Genomic DNA, 22,909 nt, shown 5'->3' on the forward strand with positions numbered 1-22,909 from the left:
ACATGACTAGAGGGATAAAAAAGTATAGTTTTATAAATTCTTCTCAGTAACATTTAGATCTGATAGAATATTATCAAGTTTCTCTCCACTTTCTTTTAGTACTATTTATTTGTCCTATTAAGCATGTAGGCTATTAACTGAATTTAAGGAGTCAGTTCATCAGTATTTCTAATTAAATACTTACATATCTGGCCGTAGAGGACAAAATTAACAGTTGTCACCTGCCACAAGGCAACTAAATATAACTAATGGTGATTAAAAAAGTCAATCAATTGCCACTTTAAGAAAAAAAAGCACTTCAAGGGCATTCTATTAATATTTTTTTTCTTCACAAATATGAAATATTGTGAATGTTTCATAATATTCTAAAAATTACTTAATTTCATTCTCAGTAACATTTAGATCTTATAGAATAGTATCAAGTTTCTCTCCACTACCTTTTAGTACTATTTATTTGTCCTATTAGGTATGTAGGCTATTTTTAACTGAATTTAAGGAGTCAGTTCATCAGTATTTCTAAAAAAAAATAAATAAAAAAGCACTTCAAGGGCATTCTATTAATATTTTTTTCTCACAAATATTAAATATTGTGAATATTACTTAATTTCACTATTGTTTCTTAAAATTTTTCTTCATTTTTGAAATGAAACTTGTAATGTTAACCCTATTTTGAGAAACGGTTCTACAGAAATGCCTTACATTATTAATATCAAAACTATTTAAAATCGTTTTAAACTTTTGAAAAAGAAGCTATATGTTAAAAATACTGCAACTGGCCACTGACAAGTAGCAAAAATTTCTTAATTTTGTCCTATACCTGACCAGGCATGTTAATATTAAACAGATGGCCTGTGTTTGGCAGGCAATATAATTTGCGAGCCCTGTGGTGATAGTAGTTACCATTGTTAGTAGTGAAATTACAAAAACAGCATCTAATTAACTATAATCATTCCTTCAAAATAGAATACAATATGAAATTCAGTGCCATTATTTTGTATCACATATTTTTTTTTGGGCAGCAGGTATAACGTCACTCGGTCAGTCTAGAGATTTTTGTACAATTATTTTAAAGGTATAAATAATTAATCAGTAATAGTGAACACATTGGGTGTTAAGCTTTCATTAATATTTACCATTAGTACATAATTTTATTTAGAAAGAGAAATAAAAACATTTGTTCTAATTCATGAGCAGTAAATAAATAAGAAACAAAACTCATTCCACACATTTTTTTTAAACATTAAAGATTGTCAAACATTTTCAAAACAATTTCAGATAAATAATAAATGCAGTTCAATATAAGGGGAAAAAAACAAAGGTAAATTTTTCTTTCAAAAATTATTATTTTTCTTCAGCAAAACGATTACAAAGAAGTATTGTTCTTTCAGTTTTAAAATTGATTTTTCCGAATTTATAGTTCAGAAGTTGCTTTTCTTCCTTTTTTGTTTGTTTGTTTTCTAAAACTCCAGAATAACAGAAAATAGACAATGCATAATATAAGTGAATTCATTTCCAATGCCCTTTCACTTTCAACATAAATACTTTTTTCAATCTTCGTAGCTAGGAAAGAGGTTCAATTGCCAGAGGTACCAACTATCCATCAATAACACCACATAGGTGTAAAATATTAATAAAATTATGTATGAATTCACGATTCAATAAAAAAAAAACACTTAGTTAAAGATGCTAAATTAAAAATTATACAAGACTGAAATTTTATTCTTCATTATAAAATGAAAAAATTAAATTGAGTACTTGACATTAATATTCTAGATTATGGTTAAATTAGAATTAGCCTTACTGCCTTTTACTTCTCATTTTGCAGTTTGAATCAACAAAAATTTTTACCCACAGCAATTCAGATTTGAATCTAGGTTCTTTTACTTTTCAATACGGTGGGAAAATTAAATTTTAGAATAGCTTGTTGGAAGAGGGAAAGATTGTAGTACCAATAAAATTCAATTGTAGGACCAATAAAAATTTTTGTCCACAGCAATTCAGATTCGAGTCTAGGTTCTTTTACTTCTCAATAAGAAGGGAAAATTAAATTTTAGAATAGCTTGTTGGAAGAGGGAAAGATGAAATTCTTTTTATCAAGTAATTTTTGTTATTTATTGTTTTTAGAATTGTTTAAGAAGTGGGGGAAAAAAACTGTTGTTGATTAGATACAAACAACAAAATTTAATAATGCTTGGCAATTTAGGGAAAATAACATACTTTAGATTATTACAGACATTCTCAATAAACCACACTTTTTGTAACTCAACCCTGAAGTTGTAATCTTGGCAATGAAATTGTAACAAGTACCGATAAATCATAATAGTTGGCATCTTTGCATCACATAACAATTTCTACTAGTTATTGCGTGAGAAAGAAAATCTCAACCCCTATCCAGGAAAGATAAGCAGTTACTTTTGATGTTAAACAAAATGAGGTAAATATTTACGATATAAATTTAAAGTCCATACACAGTTAACTTTGCTAAGTCGCAAAATGAAAAAATCATGCATGTTCAATTGTAGGACCAAAAAGTTGTATTTGTTCAAGATACTTCAAACTCAGATCATATAATGTTTTTCTAAAAAAAAGTTACAATATTAAATTAGATAGAATTAGTGAAACATAGGATTTAAAATATCAATTCTTCCCTAAACTACAAAACATTAACACTATATATAATCATAAATTAGAGACGTGAACTATAAAAAAGTCACAAATATCTAAAAATATATTTTTCAGCTAACTATATTTTAAATTAACTGCACATACAACTATCAATTAGTTAAAAGTCAATATCTCAAGATGACTAATCCTTCAACTTTACATTTTTTCCCCTATAGTTCATAGAAAAGGATGAATCCTTTGGTAGTGATAAAAAATATCTTAAAACAGCAAATATCAAATCACTTATTCGACAAATATTTTTTATTATCTAACTAAAAGTTAAAAATGATTACTGACTCGCAGAAAAATGTAAAAACAGTTAACGCACAGACTGATCACAATTAATATCACCAGGTAAAAACACCGAGAAAAAAAAAGTTATTGCAGATTAAAGAAATACTAAAGTATAACACAAAAAATACATTTACACAAAACCAGGTTCACTAAGAGTATAATTATTTGCAAATGCAAATTCTGACTTCTAATTCTTACCTATTAACAAACATCTACAACATATAACACAAAATATCTAGGAAACATAGGTACTCAAAAGAGCCAACCATAAACAAGATCACAATGTATACAGATATATATAAACACCTATAGTACAAAATTTACTAACTTACAATCAAAAGTTTATGTTTTTAAAAAATTTCAACAAGACTACTCGTACAAATAAAAATCATAATTTACAAATATTTACAAAACATATATGTTTAATACTACAATAAATTTTACATGAATACTTAACTTTTAATTGACTACAAAGATTTTAAAAAAACAGAATAAAAAAAACTAACTTTTTTGCAATACTCAATATATTACAATAAATTAAATTTATGCACAATTAAAGTCAATTCAGAAATAAATTATAACTCAATGTTTGGTTATCAATCAATCACGATGAAAATAATTTCGAGCTGCAATACACAACTTACATACTTACTTTCCTAACTAAAATTGTCATAGATTAAGATATTTGTTAATAAAATAATTAAAAAATTATTTGACCAACTTTGACATATACATAACAGACAATATCATTTTTCATTTATTAATATAGAAATTCATAATTCTTTTATCTATTGATGGAGAAAACAAAGGATATTAAAACAAGAGTTTATAACACAAATAAATATATATAATATACTCCCGATTTATCAAAATTGAAAGGACATTAAAAAATTTTGAGACAGCGAGTTTTTGAGATTTTAAGTTCAGAACTAAATATACAATAAATTCGACATAGTAAGGTTTTGAGAAAAAACCCTATGACATAGGAATTCAAATTAACATTAGGTGGATATATATTGCTAAGGGGAAAAATATTTTTTTGACATATTAAGGATTTTGAGATATTGAAATTCGAGGGTATACTGTATATATGTATATATATATATGCACACATTATATGTACATATATATCATATAAAGATTGGTTGAAATTTTGCCTATATAAAAATGTTGGTGTGTGATTTTTTTTACTTTTAGAGTTAATACATATCACGGTTGGTAAAATAATTTTCATTCAATGAAAGATTAAAATAAATAAAAGACTTATTTTCTACCTGTCTCAGTAGAACATGAAAAACATATATAGAACTTGAAATATTCTTTTATATGCTAAGAATTTGGAATATTCTTCTACTCACACGTAAATTCTAACAAGGGTTTACTAAATTAGCTCATATAACTGTTATAAAATTTGTTAACAATTACCTTTAAATGAAAAATGACTTTTACACACAATGTAAAAACATCCTGCTCAGACATTCTTGCATGTTTTGAAAGAATATAAATCTCAGAACATTCGCATAAAATATTCCAGTCAAATACACTGATATTCCTAAATTATAGTGCACATCGTTACAAATGCACAACTTACAAAGAATTAGAGGTTTACCTTAAAGTTTTACTGAACTAATTGTAAACTTTATAAATTAATTTTTTTTACTAATTGATAGTTTAATTTTGTCAGAGTTGCATTGGTTGCAGCGTTTTGATTTCTTAGAAGATCTAAAACTAACGAAGTATCTTATGAATCATAAATTCACATTTTTACGATTACTCAGATAAATGAACTCATATAATATAGAAGTTCTTGAAATGAAAAATACTTTTGAAAATATACCATTTGCATAATTCGGAAAGAAAAGAAAATTATCAAATTATTTATTTCTATGTAATGAGTTGCTCTGGTGTAATTATGTAGCACTTATCATAATTTACGTATAAGAATTAGCACTAAAGTAAATTAAATATATAAATTTAAAAAAGCTGAATGGTTTAGTAAGCCTATTCAACTAGGTATATGTATTTCTAATCAAATTAAGTAACAGTTTTGATTTAAGCAGTCTATTCAATTAAGGTAATCATTCCAAATAGTTTTTTTTTGTTGATATGTTTTATATATAGAGTAACGTAATGATTATTAAATTAACGTTAAAGATTCAATAGATACAAGTTTACAATTAGTCCTAGAATTACAGAATATTAAATATTTAAGAGTTAATTATAATAATGAGTGATATGTATACTTTTACTATTTTAATTCTTTTTTTTACATAAAAAGAAATATTTTTAACAGAAAACAAAGTAACAATTCACTTCTCTCTTAAATTTAGTTTATAATGAATAAAAAATATATAAATGTATTATTGTTAATGGTAGAATTGCTGACCCTCAAAACACTTTAGAGATTTTTTTGTCAAAAAGCATCAGTACTGAACTGATTGTTTACTTCAGAAATCTTATTTTTATCTACAATTCACAAACATATATTGTCTGTTGTATATTTATTTTTACATAGCAAAGGATTTGAAAATTTAAAAAGTCTGAATAAAATTTAAAAAAAAATAAATGTTATATTATTAATAGTGAAACCTGTAAGAATTTTAAAAGCAATGATAACAAGTCAAAAGAAAAATGATAAATTTAAAATCAAGAAATAGACAACGTAGAATCATTTGATTAGTTTAAGTTCAGTCATTGCTAAAGAAAAGGATGGTATAAGTGAAGATATAAGGCAGAGAATAATGATAGCAATGAATAAATTTTGGAGAGCACCAAATCTAAGAATAAGAACAAAAATAGTAGTTTACAAAACAACTGTCAGAGCAGTCCCACTTTATGGTTCTACTTTATTCTACAGACAAAAATAGAGAAACAAAATTAGAAAACTTTCAGAAGAAATGTTTGAGATTCATTTTTAAGATTTTCTGGCCATACAAGACAACAATCAAAAATACTTTAGACCAATAAAAGACAATACAAATGGGAATTCCTTACACAGAGGAAAAAAATAACATTGGTTGCTCTCACATGGGGAAGAATTGAATACTCAGTTAACAGAAAATTTTATGAAATATTAAATTTCTTTTTAAAGGAGGATATAATGTGCAATCCACTCACTTCGATTCAAATTGAAACATTTTAAACCTGTTTCTAAAATACTACGTCAAATGAGTGACGAATTGAAGCAGTTAAAAATAACATATTTTGTCTTGCATAGAATTGCAGAATTTAAAAATTACCATAAATGCTATCCTGTTGGTGCAGCCAAGGCAAACTTTTAATGAAATCAAATACAATGCTCACTTTTTCTTCATTATTATTTTTTATGACATGAGAATGCATCTACACAAAATTATCACACACTATTCTAAAAATGGTAGCAACAAACGGGTAAACTCGAAAATAACATGCTGCTGAATAGAGATAAGCCAGGGTTCCCTCTCGATGAACTGAGCTTGAAGATTTTTAATATAAGCCCACCTTAGCTGGACATCGATAAGATTTTTCTAAACACGAGTTTTGATGCCAGATAAAGGTGCACATTTTTAGAAGATATGTGGTCAATATTTCTAGAAATGAAATAACTTTATTTGAAATTACAGCACTTTTAGTTCCTTTTAAAATATCAAACTCTTTTCTGACGTATATTGAAAACATATTTAACTTGTTGAATGAGTGATGATCAATAGTCATTCCATAACTCTTTTTAATTTATAAACATTTTTTGTTTAGATTCTGTTACACACTCTGTTTTATAATTTTAACTGATTTCTCTAAGATATGTAATCCACAACTGAAATTTTATCCTTTTTGCTCGTGAGAGGAAGGGAGTAGAATGAAATTTGTTATGCATATGTGCTTTCATAACTCTAGAAAATTCTAATTACTCAAATAAGAAAAAGCATAGTATTTCATTTTTTAAAAACATATTAGTATGTGAGTATCTCAATATATAGTTGATTAAAAGATCATAAATTGATGATCAATTGACATATTCTAATGAACCCAGTAACATCTTCGATCTTAAGAGTCTCTCTCATTTCTACTGTTAAATTAATTGATGGGTACAATTTTGAGCCGAATTAAATAACTTTAAAAACATTATGTTTGCTATGAATAGGTGTTAAGATTAGAATAAATCTCAGCAGAATACTAAATTCAATTTTGAAATCAAGAGATCATTAGTATACATTTGTAGCAACGGTTTTTAAAGTCAGAGAAGAGTAAAAATTAAGACAGGAGTAAAAGCAAGAAAAGTTGAATAATCAAATTTACCAAGTTGTTCAAGGAAAGCTTCATTCAAAAAAGGACAGGTCTTTTGTCCTAGCAGTCATTACTCACTCATAATGGGATCATCACAAATTTCAAACTCACAACATCAACAGCATTTTGGCCTTTATTGTTGCTGCAATTTCTTATTCAAACGTTAGCAGACAAGAAACACTACTATATAGATAATGAGTATTAAGAAAAATAACATTCTTTTCCAGGAATTTTACTAGTTTTATATCAAATTAACTACAAAATTTGAAAAATAATTTGAAACTAGAAAAAATACTTGCAGTAACAAAACACAAATTTCAGTCATTTCTTTTTTTAGTTACTAAAAGCATTTTTAGTAGGGTAAACTAAAACATCCAAAACTACCTTTGGATGTTAGGTAAACATCCAAATTTACAACACTAAAGAAAATTAATGGATAATTCAGCCATTTTGGATCAAGAAACCTAATACCACAAATGGTAGTCTAACATTAGAAGCGAAACTAATCAGTGGAAGCATTTAATTTTCAAATGTTCATTACATATTTTTTATGAAGCATAAAAAAGATGTGAAAATACTATTTACACATTGATATTGTATTTTATACAAATATACATCTCACATATTGAAATTGAGGTTCAATTACTGCTGAAAGAGCACATGCCAATTTTTTAAAATAAAGTCATGTTTTGATTGCTCTTCACATTATACTTCTTGGCACTGTATCCATGGTAAGCAAGTTAAAGAACATACATTAAATGAGTATGAATTTAAATATTATATAATATTATCTTCAAATTAAATTAAAATGATTTGTTTAAGTAATTAGTCTACTGCAGTAACATTTAAAAACTTATAACTCTTGAGAATAGCCATTTAATTGATAGTAGCAATATCTTCTCATTTAAACACAACCAAAAAATAACGAAAAACAATGACTTCAACTGGTTAATGCTTGTAAATTATTTTCATTAAAGGTTTAGATTTATAAATTATATTTATATGTGTCTCTTTCAACAATAAATGATTCAATTAATTATTAGTTTATGTAAGCTATATTCTATATAAATTGTGCTTCTGTTTTCACCCTTTAAAGTCTAATAATTATTTACAATATAATATTATTTTTCAAACATTAAAATGTTTTTTATTTCATATCTTATTATTTCAAATCAATAAATTTTGGATTAAATGGATAAAAAAGAAGAAAACAAATGATAATCAAGATACAAATGTCTTTAGAAAATATGTAAATTTAAAAAGATTAAAAACAAAGTAAAGTTTTGATTAGTAAAAAGTAACTACAATTAGCAGCTACTGATAACAGATAATAAAGAGAAATGACACAATAAGAATATTGAGTATTATTATTAACAATTATTTCTTAATGTAGAGCGCATGCAGAAAATATTTTATTTAAAACACATAATTATGAAAATTATAAAAAACTTTGTCTCTTAGAGAGTCACATAGTTCAAAAATATAAAGTAGAGCTAAAAACTTCTTCCAGTTCTATTCGAAATTAAAACTCTCAATTAAATATAAATTGTTTTTGTGCATAAACTAAGTGATAAATTGGCATTAGTCTAGCAAATTTAATCTTAAAATAGTACTATAATAATACAATGTATACAAAAAAAAGTAAAAAAATAAATAAATAAATAGAATTTTGAATAAATAAAAATTTAACATAAATATATTAAAAAGAGCTGTTTCAAGTTAAACATTTTAATATTTGGAAGTAAAACTAAAAAAAATAAATAATGCTACATTTAACCATTTAAAATAAATACATTTTCAAGTTACACTTATATATTATTTGATCAAGTAATAAAATTGATGAAAGAAATAATTTTTTATAAAATAAATATTTTCATGTTATTAAAATTACAATTCTCTTATAGTAAAATTAGTTTTTTTAGTAATTAAATAACTATACTTTGAAATTCATAAATATTTATATACATATGTCAGGATTCCTTAAGTTATTGCTCGCAGCATTAAACACTTACATTAATAATAATGAAAAATTCACTAATATGGTTACATTTTATCTGACTAGTTTCAGATATAAGACAGTTTTCTTAAGAAATAATAATAATGACACTATAAATTTTTTTTAAACTAATCATCCAGGAAAAATAAAACAGGAAAAATAAAACAGAGTCCTTCAAATTAAATAGTAATCACAATGTTCAGCCTAAAAAAAAAAAAAATTTTCAAACATTCACAAAATTTTTCCGACTTTTAAACTACATAATAAATAATACTAAGCAGATCACTTTTAGCTTTGCCAACTAAACAGCTCTCACAATACACTATGAAACATGCAACAAATGTTTTGCAAAAACTTCATTGCTTAATGATTTAAACAGTGGCTAAGGAGAAAAAACAGCAAAACAAAGTGAAAATTGCTAAGACACAGAACTCCATTTAATAGAGTGGTGGGAATGCAGTTCAGTTTGAATGTCTAAGCCAGCAATGGTGAACCTGCGACTTGCAAACTCTTCAACTGAAAATACAGTTACATAGTCCGAGAGCCAGAATTCGCTAGACTGTGTCAAACACAAACAGCATCATAAATTACTATAGATAAGTGTCAAAGGTATATTAAAGTGTAGTGAACTAAGTCAGACACCAGAAAAAATTAATGAAGGAAAAGTCATTCATATACTTCAGGGAACCCATATTTACATTTAAGATAAACCTATCCTTTAAAGAGATATTAAGATTTCTTTTTTGTTGATATTTTAAGAAGATGAGCATCTTTTTCTTAAAATGGATTTTAAAATAAAAATTGATTAATCAAATGTTTCAATCAATAATATTATGGAATCATTATATCAATACATGAATTTTAATTTTAAAATATATTAAAAATTTTCAAGTAAAACAATTTTGATAAAATATTAAATTATTCATGACAGTTAAAATTTTAAAAAATTACAAAAAAAAAAAACCAAATTTTTTCTACACTATAACCTTATGGTAGTACTATAACTTAGCAAGCTTTAAAACTGATCTCCTTAAAAACACACACCAGAAGAAAAAGGTTCGCCATCACTGGTCTAAGCCAAACTAAAATAAATAGAGATTCTAAGCACCTATGTATTAAAAAATGAGAGTAGATTCTATTAAAATTGATTGATGGGTAGAGGAAAAACAAAGAAAGAAAAAAATTCTGAGAATTATTATTAAGAGTAATTAGTTGTGCCATTAACAGCTTGCATGTGTCCTTCATTAGAATAGTTTGAATCTGACTTAGAATGAGAGTAGCACTTTGCAGATCTTTTGGGCATAGACTGAGATTCAGTAGCTTTGAAATTACCAAAAGGAACAACATCAGGTGGAGGCTGCCCTGACAACAATTTGCTGCTCCCAACCGACGGCTGTCCATAAATGCTGGAGGGTCGAAACCCATTGCCAGGAAGCCCTAAAGATTGCTGTTGCTGCAACAGTTGGTGCGGTTTGTTCTTTGATTCACCTGGACGGTTGTGTTTTAATCGCAGCGAAGACACAGCAACAGGAGAGTCTGGATGTACAAAGGAAAACTCCGAAGTTGCTGAGGTAGCCGACGAAGACTTTGTGCGTCTAGTTTCAGGAGGCTGAGAGATTTCTGGAGATGACAAGATGTGTTGGGCATACAGAGATCTTTGGGTCAAAGCAGGCGACACTTGAAGAGAGCGGGGTGATGGCTTGTACAGCTGGCCGTTTTCGGAGCGACGACCCAGAGAGACTAAGGAACTATGCGATCCTGAAGAACATTGCGGTGCAAGCCTAGGACCGAACGTATGTCGAGTCACAGGATAATATTCACAGGATGATGCAGCATCACAGTCAGTATCTCCATTTGAATCCCCTTCAGATAAAACTTGAATATAAATATGACCACATGGATATTAAAACAAAGGTAAAAATACTGTACATTCCTGTGTATAAGTCTATGTTTCAATTATCTAAAATTTTACAAAAATCACTGCACTAATTTATACATCTCTAATTTAGTTGAACAGTTGATTCTGTAATATTGATGCAACATAAACAATGAGATAGATATGAATAACTTTGTATCAATCTACTCCTTTCAAAAATTATTTTTAATATGCTATTAATTTTGATTATTAATTAATTATTGACAATTACATACAATTAATTTTGAAAATTTCCTCACATTTTCTATACATATAAAGGTTTTTTAATTTTAATATCTAAATACTGTTCAGAAAAAAATTAAGTATAATAAAAGACAAGATAATTTACATCAAAAAGCTTTTGAAGGAAAGCTTTTAAAATGTCTCATAAAGATACAAATTTAAAGAGCATCATCCGTGTTTGATTCAATAAGGTCAGCAGTGTCGCCATTCAGCAAGGGATTCTACTTCACCCTTATCTGCTCAGTCCCACAAAAAATAGCCCGTTCAAAAAATTTGAATTCTACACTTTTTAAAGGATTTCACAATACCATTTGAATTCATACTTTGCCACATGTCTAACATCATTTGACCCCTGATGTCCACGAGAGCAGCATGGAATTTTATAGATGAAGTAGAATGTTTTGATGTGAAACAATATTTATTTGAAACAATTTTGTACACTTGAATTTTGTTTATATTTTTTAATTTTAGAAATTTTTATATTTATTTTCTTTTCTTTCAGGGTTCGACTTATACACTTGACGTTTCATTGTAATCAAAATAAGGGGGTCAACCTACACAATGGAATGACTTACACACTGAGATATATGGTAACTATAAAACAAGTATACAGCAAAATAAAGTGAGAAGTTGCTTACATCAAAAATCTAAAAATACAAATCAAAAATATTTTTAATCCACACATACCACAATACCAAATTCAACTGCATGAAATCAATTATTGTGAATTGCGTGAGGGCAACTTCAAAATATCAATTCTTTATTGCAGATTTAGATTCTCTACAAAAAAGCACTTTAACAAGTCCTTGAATTTTGGTGCTGCTATTACAAAAAGAAAATGGGGTAAAAAAAGGTTAAAAATGAAATCTCAGGAAATGCATGACAGATTGAAAAAATAGAAACACACATTTTTGAAAAACCTAACTAATGATGACATAACTACTAACTAATTATTAACTAATGAAAATAATTCCATTCCCATCCTCTGGTGGTGAGATTCAAAAGAGTATTGTACCATTGAATGCATCTTTAAAAACTATTTTACGCATATATTTTTAGATTTTTGATTCAATGTATATTATTTTAGATGATTATTTCAGCATATCAAAAGTCAAGAAAAAAGATTTGAAAAATATTACCTGACATTCTATTAGAATATTCATTGATAGAAGGCATAAAATGCTTATCTACAAGAGATCGCATGAATGGCCCAGCATTACTACAAAGTTCCAAATTAGAACCAGAATGAACAATGCCAGGTGGACCTGGACTAGCTGATAATGAATGATGAGAATTGACACGATGCCTAAAAAATAAACAATGCATTAATTTCCTTAGGTGAACATGCACAATTGATATAATCAGGGGTAATTGTGACAAAGTGAAAAATCTTGAAAATTTTATGATATCAATTTATATGCTATACATGCTTAATATAATTTTTTGAACCAAGATTTATGATTAAATTAGCTACTAATGAAGAATATCACACCTTTATAGTAACAAACGTAAGAAAAAACTTAATTCTTACAAGAATTGCAATATCGGATTTTAAAAATATGAATCGTTATTTTGGATTTTAAAAACGAGTGAATACGAATCGCCATATTGACTTTAAAAACTTTCACAAATTGTATAATATGATTTCTCAGTTCAATATTTACAATTTTTGCAAACACAGAATTGTTAAATTTGTCATGGAAATCAAGTAAAAAAGTGGAATTCGGTGGATCTACAGAAAAGTAGCATATCTGAATTTACTCCCCATCGGCCAATGCTTTTCTTGCGCCATCAGAGGGGAAAGAAATCACATAGTTTTTAAATATCCCTATACATTTCGGCCAATATAGGAAATTCAAATTGCTCATTTGAATATTTAATTTTTAACGCAATAATTCTATCAATTTCTACATTGTTTTTAAAATCTGATATTATTTATTATAACAACGGAATCTTGAAACACACATTTAGTAATCTTTTTATGAAAAGTTCAATTTGAGTTATTTCACTATCGATCTTTTTTATGTTAGTTACTGTTACGGACTTCAAGATTTTTAAATAATTTTTTTTATGTGATGATGACTTACAAAATGCGAAGAAAAAAAATTGTGTAATAATTTCTTCTATTGCTTCTATTAATAGAAAAATATTCTTTCTATTGCTTTAAATTAGTAACATGAAAATTTATTATAATTATTAGAAGTATCTTGTAGAAAGATATTAATGCTAGATGAAAGGTCTGTTGCAGAAAGCCCTTAAAAATTCTACCACAGAGTTGGTAATGAATTAAATAAAAATTTCCTGATTTAAAACAGGATGCAATTTAATTTCGTTAGGATAATAATTGCTACCTTCCAATAAGTCCTCCATCCGGAAGTTGAGGCATCAAGGTCTGAGATCTACGTAGCGCTTCACGACGTCCTTTGCTGAGATTCACAGCATCTCTAAGAGCAAACATCCAATTGTCCAATCCTTTAGAAGACCACAGCAATAACTGATCTTCTGTACCAACACGAACTGCTATTACACCGTCTTGTTTCTTGTCTATCCATTGCAGATCATCAACATCAGCAAGGTTCACCTAAAAGATATTTTTATCCTTAACACAATTGCTTATCAAAAAATGTCTGTAGTTGGTCATCGACAGGGCAAGTAATGATGAACAAATAAGAATATGTGCAGGGATAAAAAGGTCAGGGGCCTCACAATTAATATTTTTTTAAATGAAAAGGGAAAGAATACCAAGTAAATAAATGTGAATCTTTATACACAGAAAATGAAAAAAAAATTTTTTTTTTAAGGAAATTGACAAACAAGGCCAGGTAAAAATATAAATTATTAAACTGATCATTGTTTGTGAAAGAAAATTATAACAAATCATCTCACTTTAAGAATCTAACCTTTTATCAGTACAACATAAGAAAGATTAAATTTCTCCTTAATATTGCAAATTAAATGTAACCTAATTAATCTGAGCTCTGTCCAGATTTAAGTTTTTTTTTCAATCCTTAAAATAAAATTATGACTAAATACTTGAAGAAAAAAAAATGTTTTGCTAAGGAGAATAACTAATTTTTCCAGTTATACATTTAATATAATAGAAAAAATCTATTTATTCTTTTAGTAATTAATGCACATTGCAAAACATGGCTCAGCCCAAGCTCAATTTATGAGCTTTCTTTATTGTAATTTAAAATTTTTCTTATTCTCTTAATAGTCTCTCCTAAAGTTTTCTTCAAGAAAGTCCATGGCAAAAATTCTGTGCCTCCTAAAAGTGGTCATAAAAAGATGTGGTCTTTCCTGGATGTTTCACTGTACAATGATCAATGTAAAAATTATTGATTTTCGAACAAATTTCATCAGAATTAGGTGGTCACGAAAGAGCTGAAACTAACTGTAAGAGTAAAATAATAAAATACTTGCCTCAGATGAAAAATAATGATCAAGAACACATATCATTTTTGTGATAATGAGAAGAAATCAAGAAATACTTGTGGAAAAAACCAATTCTGTCTGAAATAGTTTGCATTAATTGACTAAATTTCAATGTAGCCATGGAAAATGGAAAGAAATTTTGCGGCAAATGTAACTTCTTATTTACACGAGTCTTGCTGACATCAGTTGCGTGACAATATAAGAGGAATGGAAACCAGATTTTTTACTACTGATTATTTTAACCAGCTTTCAGGCAAGCATTGTTAGTCGTGAAATCGATAATTGGCTCTGCCTTATGTAGTCATTTTTTGCCTATCATTGCAAAGCACTGTTCTTAACTTCAGGAATGGTGTAAATTTGACAAGTCTTTTTCCAGGTCCCTGTTTTCATGTAAGGGAAGAAAAAAAATTTTTTTTTTCAGCTAGGAAGTTATGAAATTTGAAAGTGTCAGGTATTTGTAGCGAATTATTTTTTGAAGAGCTAAAACATTTTCCCACTCATCAGATCAAGGAAGAAATTTTTTTAATTAAAAATTGTACCAGTTTCATTAATGTAAATTAATTATAATAATAGTTTTAATTATATAACTAGTTAATAGTTAAAAATACCTTTCTCAAAATATTTAGGTTACATTTACTAAGATTTGAAAAAAAAAAAAAATAATTATTTACTCCTTAACAGAATTAAATACATTAAAAACAGAAAAGTTTTTGAAACAATTATGAGTTTTATAGTAGCTTGGAGATTAAGGTTGAAATTAAATAACAACTTTCAACAAAACAAGAGAATAGGCATACCTTATATAAAAAACCTCCCATTTCTGAGATTCCAATCTTGGAAGCTTTCTTGAAACATGCCAGGTAGTCGCTAGTTAGGATGAAGAACCTCTCTTTCCACCTGCTGAAGAACTTATCACGTTGCTGCCATAAAGTCCCCTTTTTTAAAGTTACAGATTCCGGACGAGATTCTTTAGGATTTGAATCAACTTGTTCAGTGTTCATAATGGACTACAGCATAAAAAATGTATCTATAAAGGAAAAAAATCATTGCTTAATCAAGAAATATAGAACTATATGGATTGGTATATCACTATTGAATTTTTTTTAGAATTTTTATGCACCATATTCATTTCCCACAAAACATCAAAATTTTTCAAAAAAAAAAAAAAAAAAAAAAAAAAANAAAAAATTCATTAATTTTTCAAAACTTGTCATATAAAAACAAATCATCACTCAAAAGTTATGTATTGAATGAAATATTACTTTGAATTTTTTCAGAATATGTCAGCAATATTTTCACTCCTTGGGATAGCTGTAAATATTATAAATTTTACAAAAAGTACAAAATTATATAAAATCCCTGAATTTTTAAAGTTGCAGAAGAAAATAAAAATTTCGTAAATGTTATGTATTTGCTACAATATAATTCATAAAATGTTTTAAAATTTCTCTGCTTCATTTTCCTCTTTATTCAGCAGTGGACACTTGTTTTGTTTTTTTTTAAATTTTCTTTTAAGCTTTTTTCATTCTAAATATACTATAGTGAGGCTTATAAAATTACAACCAAAAGTAAACAAGAGAGAGAAAACTAAAAAGTACACCATAGCTTCTCAAAAGCAGCATTGTTGGCTGATTTACACTAGATATAAATTTACATTACAGCATATACGTTCATATTAAAAGAAGTTGGCTGATGGATAAGTGTGTGGGTAGAATATTATTGACCATATCAACCTTCCTCAATGATTCTTCATCATATTACAGAAAAATGGAGCTCTAAAGTAAAAAATGATTCATTTTTGTGTTCAGATAAATTAATAAATTTAGAGAATGGCTTGGAGAGAGTAGTTGAAGGGATAAGCCCCACAGGAGAACTCTGTGTACTAAAAAAAAAATGCAAGTGTCATTTGCATGTTAGAAAAACAATCTTGGTTTTATGGATTAAAATGTGTTGAGAGTACAGAAAGTGAGAAATAATATCATATTTTAATGAATTTAAAACATTAGCAATCATATAACTGTTTTCAAGTTCCATGCTAATGTGTTAGGCAGATGTAGAGGGAATCTCTAAAAATAGATTTCATTCTGTACTCAATTCTAGGTTGTGATATTAAAAGATTACTGATTATATTAGTGATTTTACTGAGAAAATGACTAAATAAGATAAAAGATTTGGCTTTTAAATGTCAGGCAATATATTATACAGATTTCAGCACAATAGTAAGACAGATAACTAGGAACATAGACAACTTTGAGTCTTAACATTAAAGTTATATTTCAGAACTAAAAAAAAAAAAAAAAAANATTTTTTTATTATTGACTTTTCTTTTTATCAAAGTTTTAATTTAGACAGCATTTTTTAAAGAGTATTTAGGATTAAAATTATTCTGCTAAAATTTAAATATTTAGCTTTAAACTTTTCTTTCAAAAATTAAAATCCATTTTTAATTCTTTGTTTGGCTTTTGCATATAATCTTTATTTTTTATAGGCGTTCTTATGATAGCTTCACATTTTTAAAAGCATTTATAATTTTAAGATACACAATATCTCTTTTAATGTTTTTTTAACATTAAAGTTGTTTGTTTTTACAACTTGAATTTTTCTTCTTTTTAATAGAAGAAAGATATTTTTTATCTTAAATATTTCGAATTATCGAAATATCTAACTATGTTTATTATCCTAAACATTTCTATTAAAGTTTTTTACTCCTTAGCCTGTAAAAACAACACAGCTAAGTTTTGATTTTTTTTCAATAATGACTAAACTTATTTCTATATAAAAAATTGCAATGATTTTTTAAAAAATAAACCTGTTGATACTCAGCCGATTTTTTTTGGCTGAATATTATCATATTCATTACATCCTTAGCTACATATAAAGTTTTTAATAATTGTTAATGTTAGCTATAGCATAGAAATAATAATTCCTAACAATAATTGTAACTAACAAATCACTACCAGTCCAGAAACTTGGGTAAATAATATTTACAAGATTTTTACCAGTATAAACTGGTTTTCACAGTGTAAAAACTAAACCCTGATTTTATCTATTGTAATCATTCATTTAAATTCATTTTATAAATTTTTTTTGAAAAAAAAAAGTCAAACAGAGCCATTTTTTGTGTAATAATTTTTTTATTAAATCCTATTTACTAACTTTAAAAAAAAAAAAAAATAACGGGAGACATTCTTGGTGTTGTAATTTAGCATAAAAATTCATATAATTTCATTGAGAAAATAAAAATTAATAGACATTTAAATTGCATTAAATCTTAAAATGGAATTTAAATCTTAATTTGTACTCCTGTAAATATATTGCTAAGTCTTTTGTATGGTGAAACAAACCCTAGATTGGAACAAATATTTTAGGATTAACACTTATTTCAGTTTGACTCTCTAAGAAATGTCTCTCTCTTTTCTTCAAACGGATCTTCACTGACCAATGGAAGAATTGAGCTTTTTAAAATAACTTTTTTAAATAAATTATGAATCTTAAGAGAATAAAAAAAATTTAAAATCCTGCTTATAATTTAAACATTGATATTATTTCAGCATTAAGCATTTATTTTGCAAATTCATTGGTCTATCTAGGTTTTTTTTCAGAGGATTTTGTGAAAATTTAGACATAATTTGTGAAAATGTAAACATTTTATTAAAACATCAACACAAAAATATGGATTTATCGTTTCTTACGGGATACAATAATAAAATTTTAAGAAAAAGTATTTCGTGAAACTGTTTTTCCTGAAGTTGAATTTGTGAAGGTACAGCTAAACGGTAGTAAATTTGACCTGGACAGACCCCTGGAATTAATCTAATAAGTGAATTTTTTCCATGGGGCACAAACAATAATAAATTAACTATATAGCGCTTATTCCGGAAAAACCACTATGCCTTTTTTTAAAATTTTTTGAAAGCTTAATAGTCCTTTGGCATCTAAACAAGGGTAAGGGACAAACAGATACCATAACAGAAATATCCCTTTTCAAAGTTAGTTACACGGGAATTTAAAATAAAAAAATTTAATTGCAGCACTCATTATATGGATATTCATAGAAGCACAACTTTCTAAATAGTCCAGATTCATTGTAATTTATATTTTTCAGACACACATAGTTTAGTGATTATTATTTTTATACATTTTAAGCTCTGTTGACTTTTATGAGTCAAAATTTAAAGGACAGTAACTAAACTAATTAATAATAATAAATGGCAAATTTATTACAAGTGTTTTTTTTTTCTTTTATAATTCCATGTCATGATTTTTGTAAAAAATATTTTACATTGGTTGACGAGATTTTCCTGTTCTGGAAACTCATGCTTTCAATTTAGGTAAAATGTATATAACCTATATGTAAAATTTAGTTATGAATTGGTAAAAATTACTTTAAAATACAATCGTACATTTACGTAATTATAAAAACATTTCTTCAGGAAATCAGATTTTATTATAAGATAAGAAATTAAATCTCCCAATTATTATGCAATAATAACAGGTCTACATGCTTAAAGTAAACTCATTGTTGTGAAAAAAATTAATACTACATTTGACAGACTAAAGATGGCTTCATTTAAATTACTATTCCTTAAATATCTTTTTTTACAATTTATAGTTAAAAAATGTACAGACGGATTAAACAGCTTACTGATTAAAGATGAACAGTTGCTTAAAAATAATACTAAATAAATACTACAAGCAATGTTGGTAAGAAACACAACAGTTTCTAATATTAGCTTCTTCCCACCCGCAAAGGATTCCTAAATGATTAAGTAATACAAATTAAAATAAAGATCAGGCGCTTACTATTGGTTTTATATCACATATTATTTTGAAATTCATACTCTGTCTAAATTACATAGAAGTAACAGATTATTCGTAATTCTTTAAGCTCGATACAAAGCTAATATTATTGATTGACTTGACATAACAAGAACAAGAAATACGGAAATACACCGGACGACCTCCAAACATTAATTGATGCCACGCCAATAACGCGAACATTTTAAAATGATATTTAATTAATGATGGATAGTTTTAAAATAACTTTAAAACTTTCTGTAATATATATAAATCGCTGAAATATATGTCTATATCATTTTTAAAGAGGAAAAAAATTAATTTATGTTTGAAATCTTAACTATAACTTTCTTCATCTCGCAGGTTTGTTTGTTTTCAAGTTTCAGCAGAATTTCGGTGTGTTAGATTTGTGCATATTCCGTGAATATACATTTCTAACTATTTTCTTCAGATAAAGAACGATATATTAATACTCCCTTCAAAAAAGGTGAATATATCTACTTAAGAATTCTTTATTACATAATTATGATAATTGTATTTGTATTCTAAAACTCTTCTTCTAAAACAAAAGTATCAGGGTTATACAAATTGTTCTTCAATTTTCATGTCATAATTTAATATTATTTAAAGACATATATTGGTTTTCAGGCTTCTTAAATTTAATATTAAAGTGTTTTTTCCAATGACCTTTCTTTTTAATTTCAATTTCATCTGCATTGAAATATAAATCATATTTCCATATAATTTAAAGCTCTTAATATTCTTAAGTCTTTTAAAATATGTGTGTAATTCTGTGAATATTCTTTTGTAATGAAGGTAAATGTTTCAGACGGACCCTAAATAAGCAGTTTAATAATAAAATTTGCAAGTAAGTTGCGATCTTTTAGTGTAATTTAGAGAAGAAATAGCAGCTAAAGCATTTCTTGTGGAAGACTCTGTTTGGCAATACTTGGCGACAATATGATAGTTTTGGAACATTTTACTTTCGAGGCAATAGGACTAATACGTAGTAGAGTCAAAAAATTATGAGAATAGGTCAAGTACAAATTATTAAAAATTAAATATATAATTTTTTTTTATTTACCCTTAAAGTACTTTCCTCCTGCATACACATATTTCTTCCTTCGTTGGTATAACTGTATAATCCTGGAATCCATTTTTTGAGAGGTCCTTGAGCTGCTTCGTCGCATTTTTTGATCACCTCATCTGAATCTACAAAACGGTGCCCATTGAATTTCATTTACAGCCGTAGATACAGGTAAAACTCTGCTGGTGCTAGGTTGGGAGAATAAAGTGGGTGTTCCTGATTGATTACATTGTGCGCGATGAGGAAAACTATTGTCATGTAAAAGAAACTAATCGTTTGTAACCCATTTATCAGTTTTTTGTCTGATTGCATCCTGTAATCATTTAAGGATCTCTAAATAAAGTTCTTTATTGATAATTTGGCCTTTATGAGTAAATTTGTAGTGAATAACGCCCTCGTAATCGAAAAACGCCTCAAATGTTTCCCTCGGATTTTGTCCAAACAAATTTTTTTCTTCCTCTGTGATGCGTTTGCTTTCCATTCACTTGACTGACATTTTGTTTGAGGGTCGTAGAGAAAGCACCATGTCTCACCACCTGTTAAGATTTTCTTCAAGAAGCTGTCATCTTCATCAGCCATGTCAATCAAATCCCTGCCCTCACTTCCTTTTGTTCAGGTCATAACATTTTTGGAACCATGTGTGAACAAACATGATGCTTGTTCAAATCATCATAAGGAATGCTGTAAACCCTCTCATGTCAAATTCCAAGGTAAGAGAAAAGCTCAGAAAAGTCGGGGAATTCGGAAATTGTCTAAAATAATCATGGAATTTGGTTTGGTGACTGCCAAACTTGCGACCTTTGCATTTACCGTAAAACACATTTTCTGCTTAAGAGTTTTGTTTTTGCCCCATTTCGTATGGAGCCAAATTTCACAGAACCATAGCATGTTCTGGTTTTGTGACTTATAAAACTTTCAATTTCAAAAGGGTTTATGGTTGCTAGAATCCATAACAAATAGAAGCATGAATGTACTTCAGATTGTCTATTCTTATTTTGTATTAAGAAATTTAGTAAGATAGATGGTATTTTATTATCTCTTATAAATTGTTAATGTTTTTTATTGTTATTTTTGTTCTTAATGTTTTATTGTTATCTTTGTTTTTTATTGTTCTTAATTCTCTAGTTTGTCAAGGTTTGATAAATTAATGCAATTAAACTCGTTATTAAGAATTCATGAAAAGCATGGGGATTGCTGTTCCATTTGGAAATTATAACACTATACTATAATATTCTGGGGTCGAGCCAGGTTTTAATATAAGGGCTTATTTTTGTGAAAAATTGAAATTATTGTTATTTTTTGTTGAAAATTTCTTAACTGATGAAAAACATTTAGTTTTATCGATAACTATTTCGTATCGATTTTTTTAAATCAATGTTTTTTTCCGATCGTTTTTCAGCCGCTTCATTATGCTGTTTTAAAATCGATTCCTATTTATTTTACACGTTGCTACGGTATAAGAAATTCGAATTTGAAGCATTTGACTTCGATGATTCCATCATATTTTTACGTTGTTAGTTGATAGTTCATCAGCTATTATTCACACAGGTTATCATGAAATAGGACCTTTTATCTTTCTTTTCTTAACCTGTAATGATTTTTGAAACCTGTATGTATTCAGCCAAAATGGAAAAAAAAATTCAAAAGATTTTTAAAAAATATGGGAGAGCTAGTGTAGTACTATTAAACAATCACTGAAGGCAACAAAAATATCAAACTGCTCTACAAAACACTAATACAGTAGGGAACCGATTATCCGGGACCATCGCTATTCAGGATAACTGATTTTTCCGGTTTTCTGAATCGCTACAAAAAGCCATTTTTTTATTGTTAAACCCAACTAAAAAAAAAATTGGAAATCTTAAAAAGAAGAAAAAACAATGGAGTAATGCACTAATGATTATTTCCAAAATGATGGTAAGGTAAACATCTTTCATAAAAGAAAGAAAAATCCTAAAATCTTATGAGGAAAAAAAATTTTTTTTTTAAAAAATGGGGAGAAAATTTATCGAATTTCGTTCCGGTTTTTTGGTTTTCCGGTTTTCTGAATTCCGGATAACGGGTTCTGTACTGTATAACTGAAGCTAGAGTTGCACAAAATATGATAACTGCTGGCATAACAATTAATAAGAAACTAGAAGTATAAAGCTCAGAACTTCTGATGTTGTAAATAAAAGAAGAAAGATACAAATTTTTTAAAAGTTTAAATTAGGTT

General features: G+C 27.3%; 2 protein-coding genes across 3 annotated transcripts in view; one reads left to right on the forward strand and one right to left on the reverse strand.

Moving 5' to 3' along the window:
• Nucleotides 1-9,952: 9,952 nt before the first annotated feature.
• On the reverse strand, nucleotides 9,953-19,937 carry LOC107446359 (uncharacterized). 2 transcript variants are annotated; one of them, XM_016060980.4, is made up of 5 exons: nucleotides 19,614-19,937; nucleotides 15,608-15,837; nucleotides 13,727-13,956; nucleotides 12,515-12,681; nucleotides 9,953-11,080 (listed from the first exon to the last, which is right to left on the reverse strand). In XM_016060980.4, exons 2-5 carry the CDS (start codon nucleotides 15,809-15,811, stop codon nucleotides 10,416-10,418), a joined length of 1,266 nt encoding a protein of 421 aa, XP_015916466.1. In that variant the 5' UTR covers nucleotides 15,812-15,837; nucleotides 19,614-19,937; the 3' UTR covers nucleotides 9,953-10,415. The 2 variants fall into 2 exon arrangements, with proteins under 2 accessions (XP_015916466.1, XP_071033962.1); XM_071177861.1 differs by having other exon boundaries at nucleotides 19,456-19,744.
• Nucleotides 19,938-19,964: 27 nt separating this feature from the next.
• The window catches only part of LOC107446358 (testis-expressed protein 10), a 35,002-nt gene continuing 32,057 nt past the window's right edge, over nucleotides 19,965-22,909 (forward strand). Inside the window, exon 1 of the mRNA XM_071177856.1 lies at nucleotides 19,965-20,094. The gene's annotated coding sequence lies outside the window, so the exon portion shown is untranslated. The remainder of the gene's footprint in view (nucleotides 20,095-22,909) is intronic.

The sequence above is a fragment of the Parasteatoda tepidariorum genome, chromosome 1, assembly GCF_043381705.1.
Source record: "Parasteatoda tepidariorum isolate YZ-2023 chromosome 1, CAS_Ptep_4.0, whole genome shotgun sequence".
Classification (NCBI taxonomy): domain Eukaryota; kingdom Metazoa; phylum Arthropoda; class Arachnida; order Araneae; family Theridiidae; genus Parasteatoda; species Parasteatoda tepidariorum.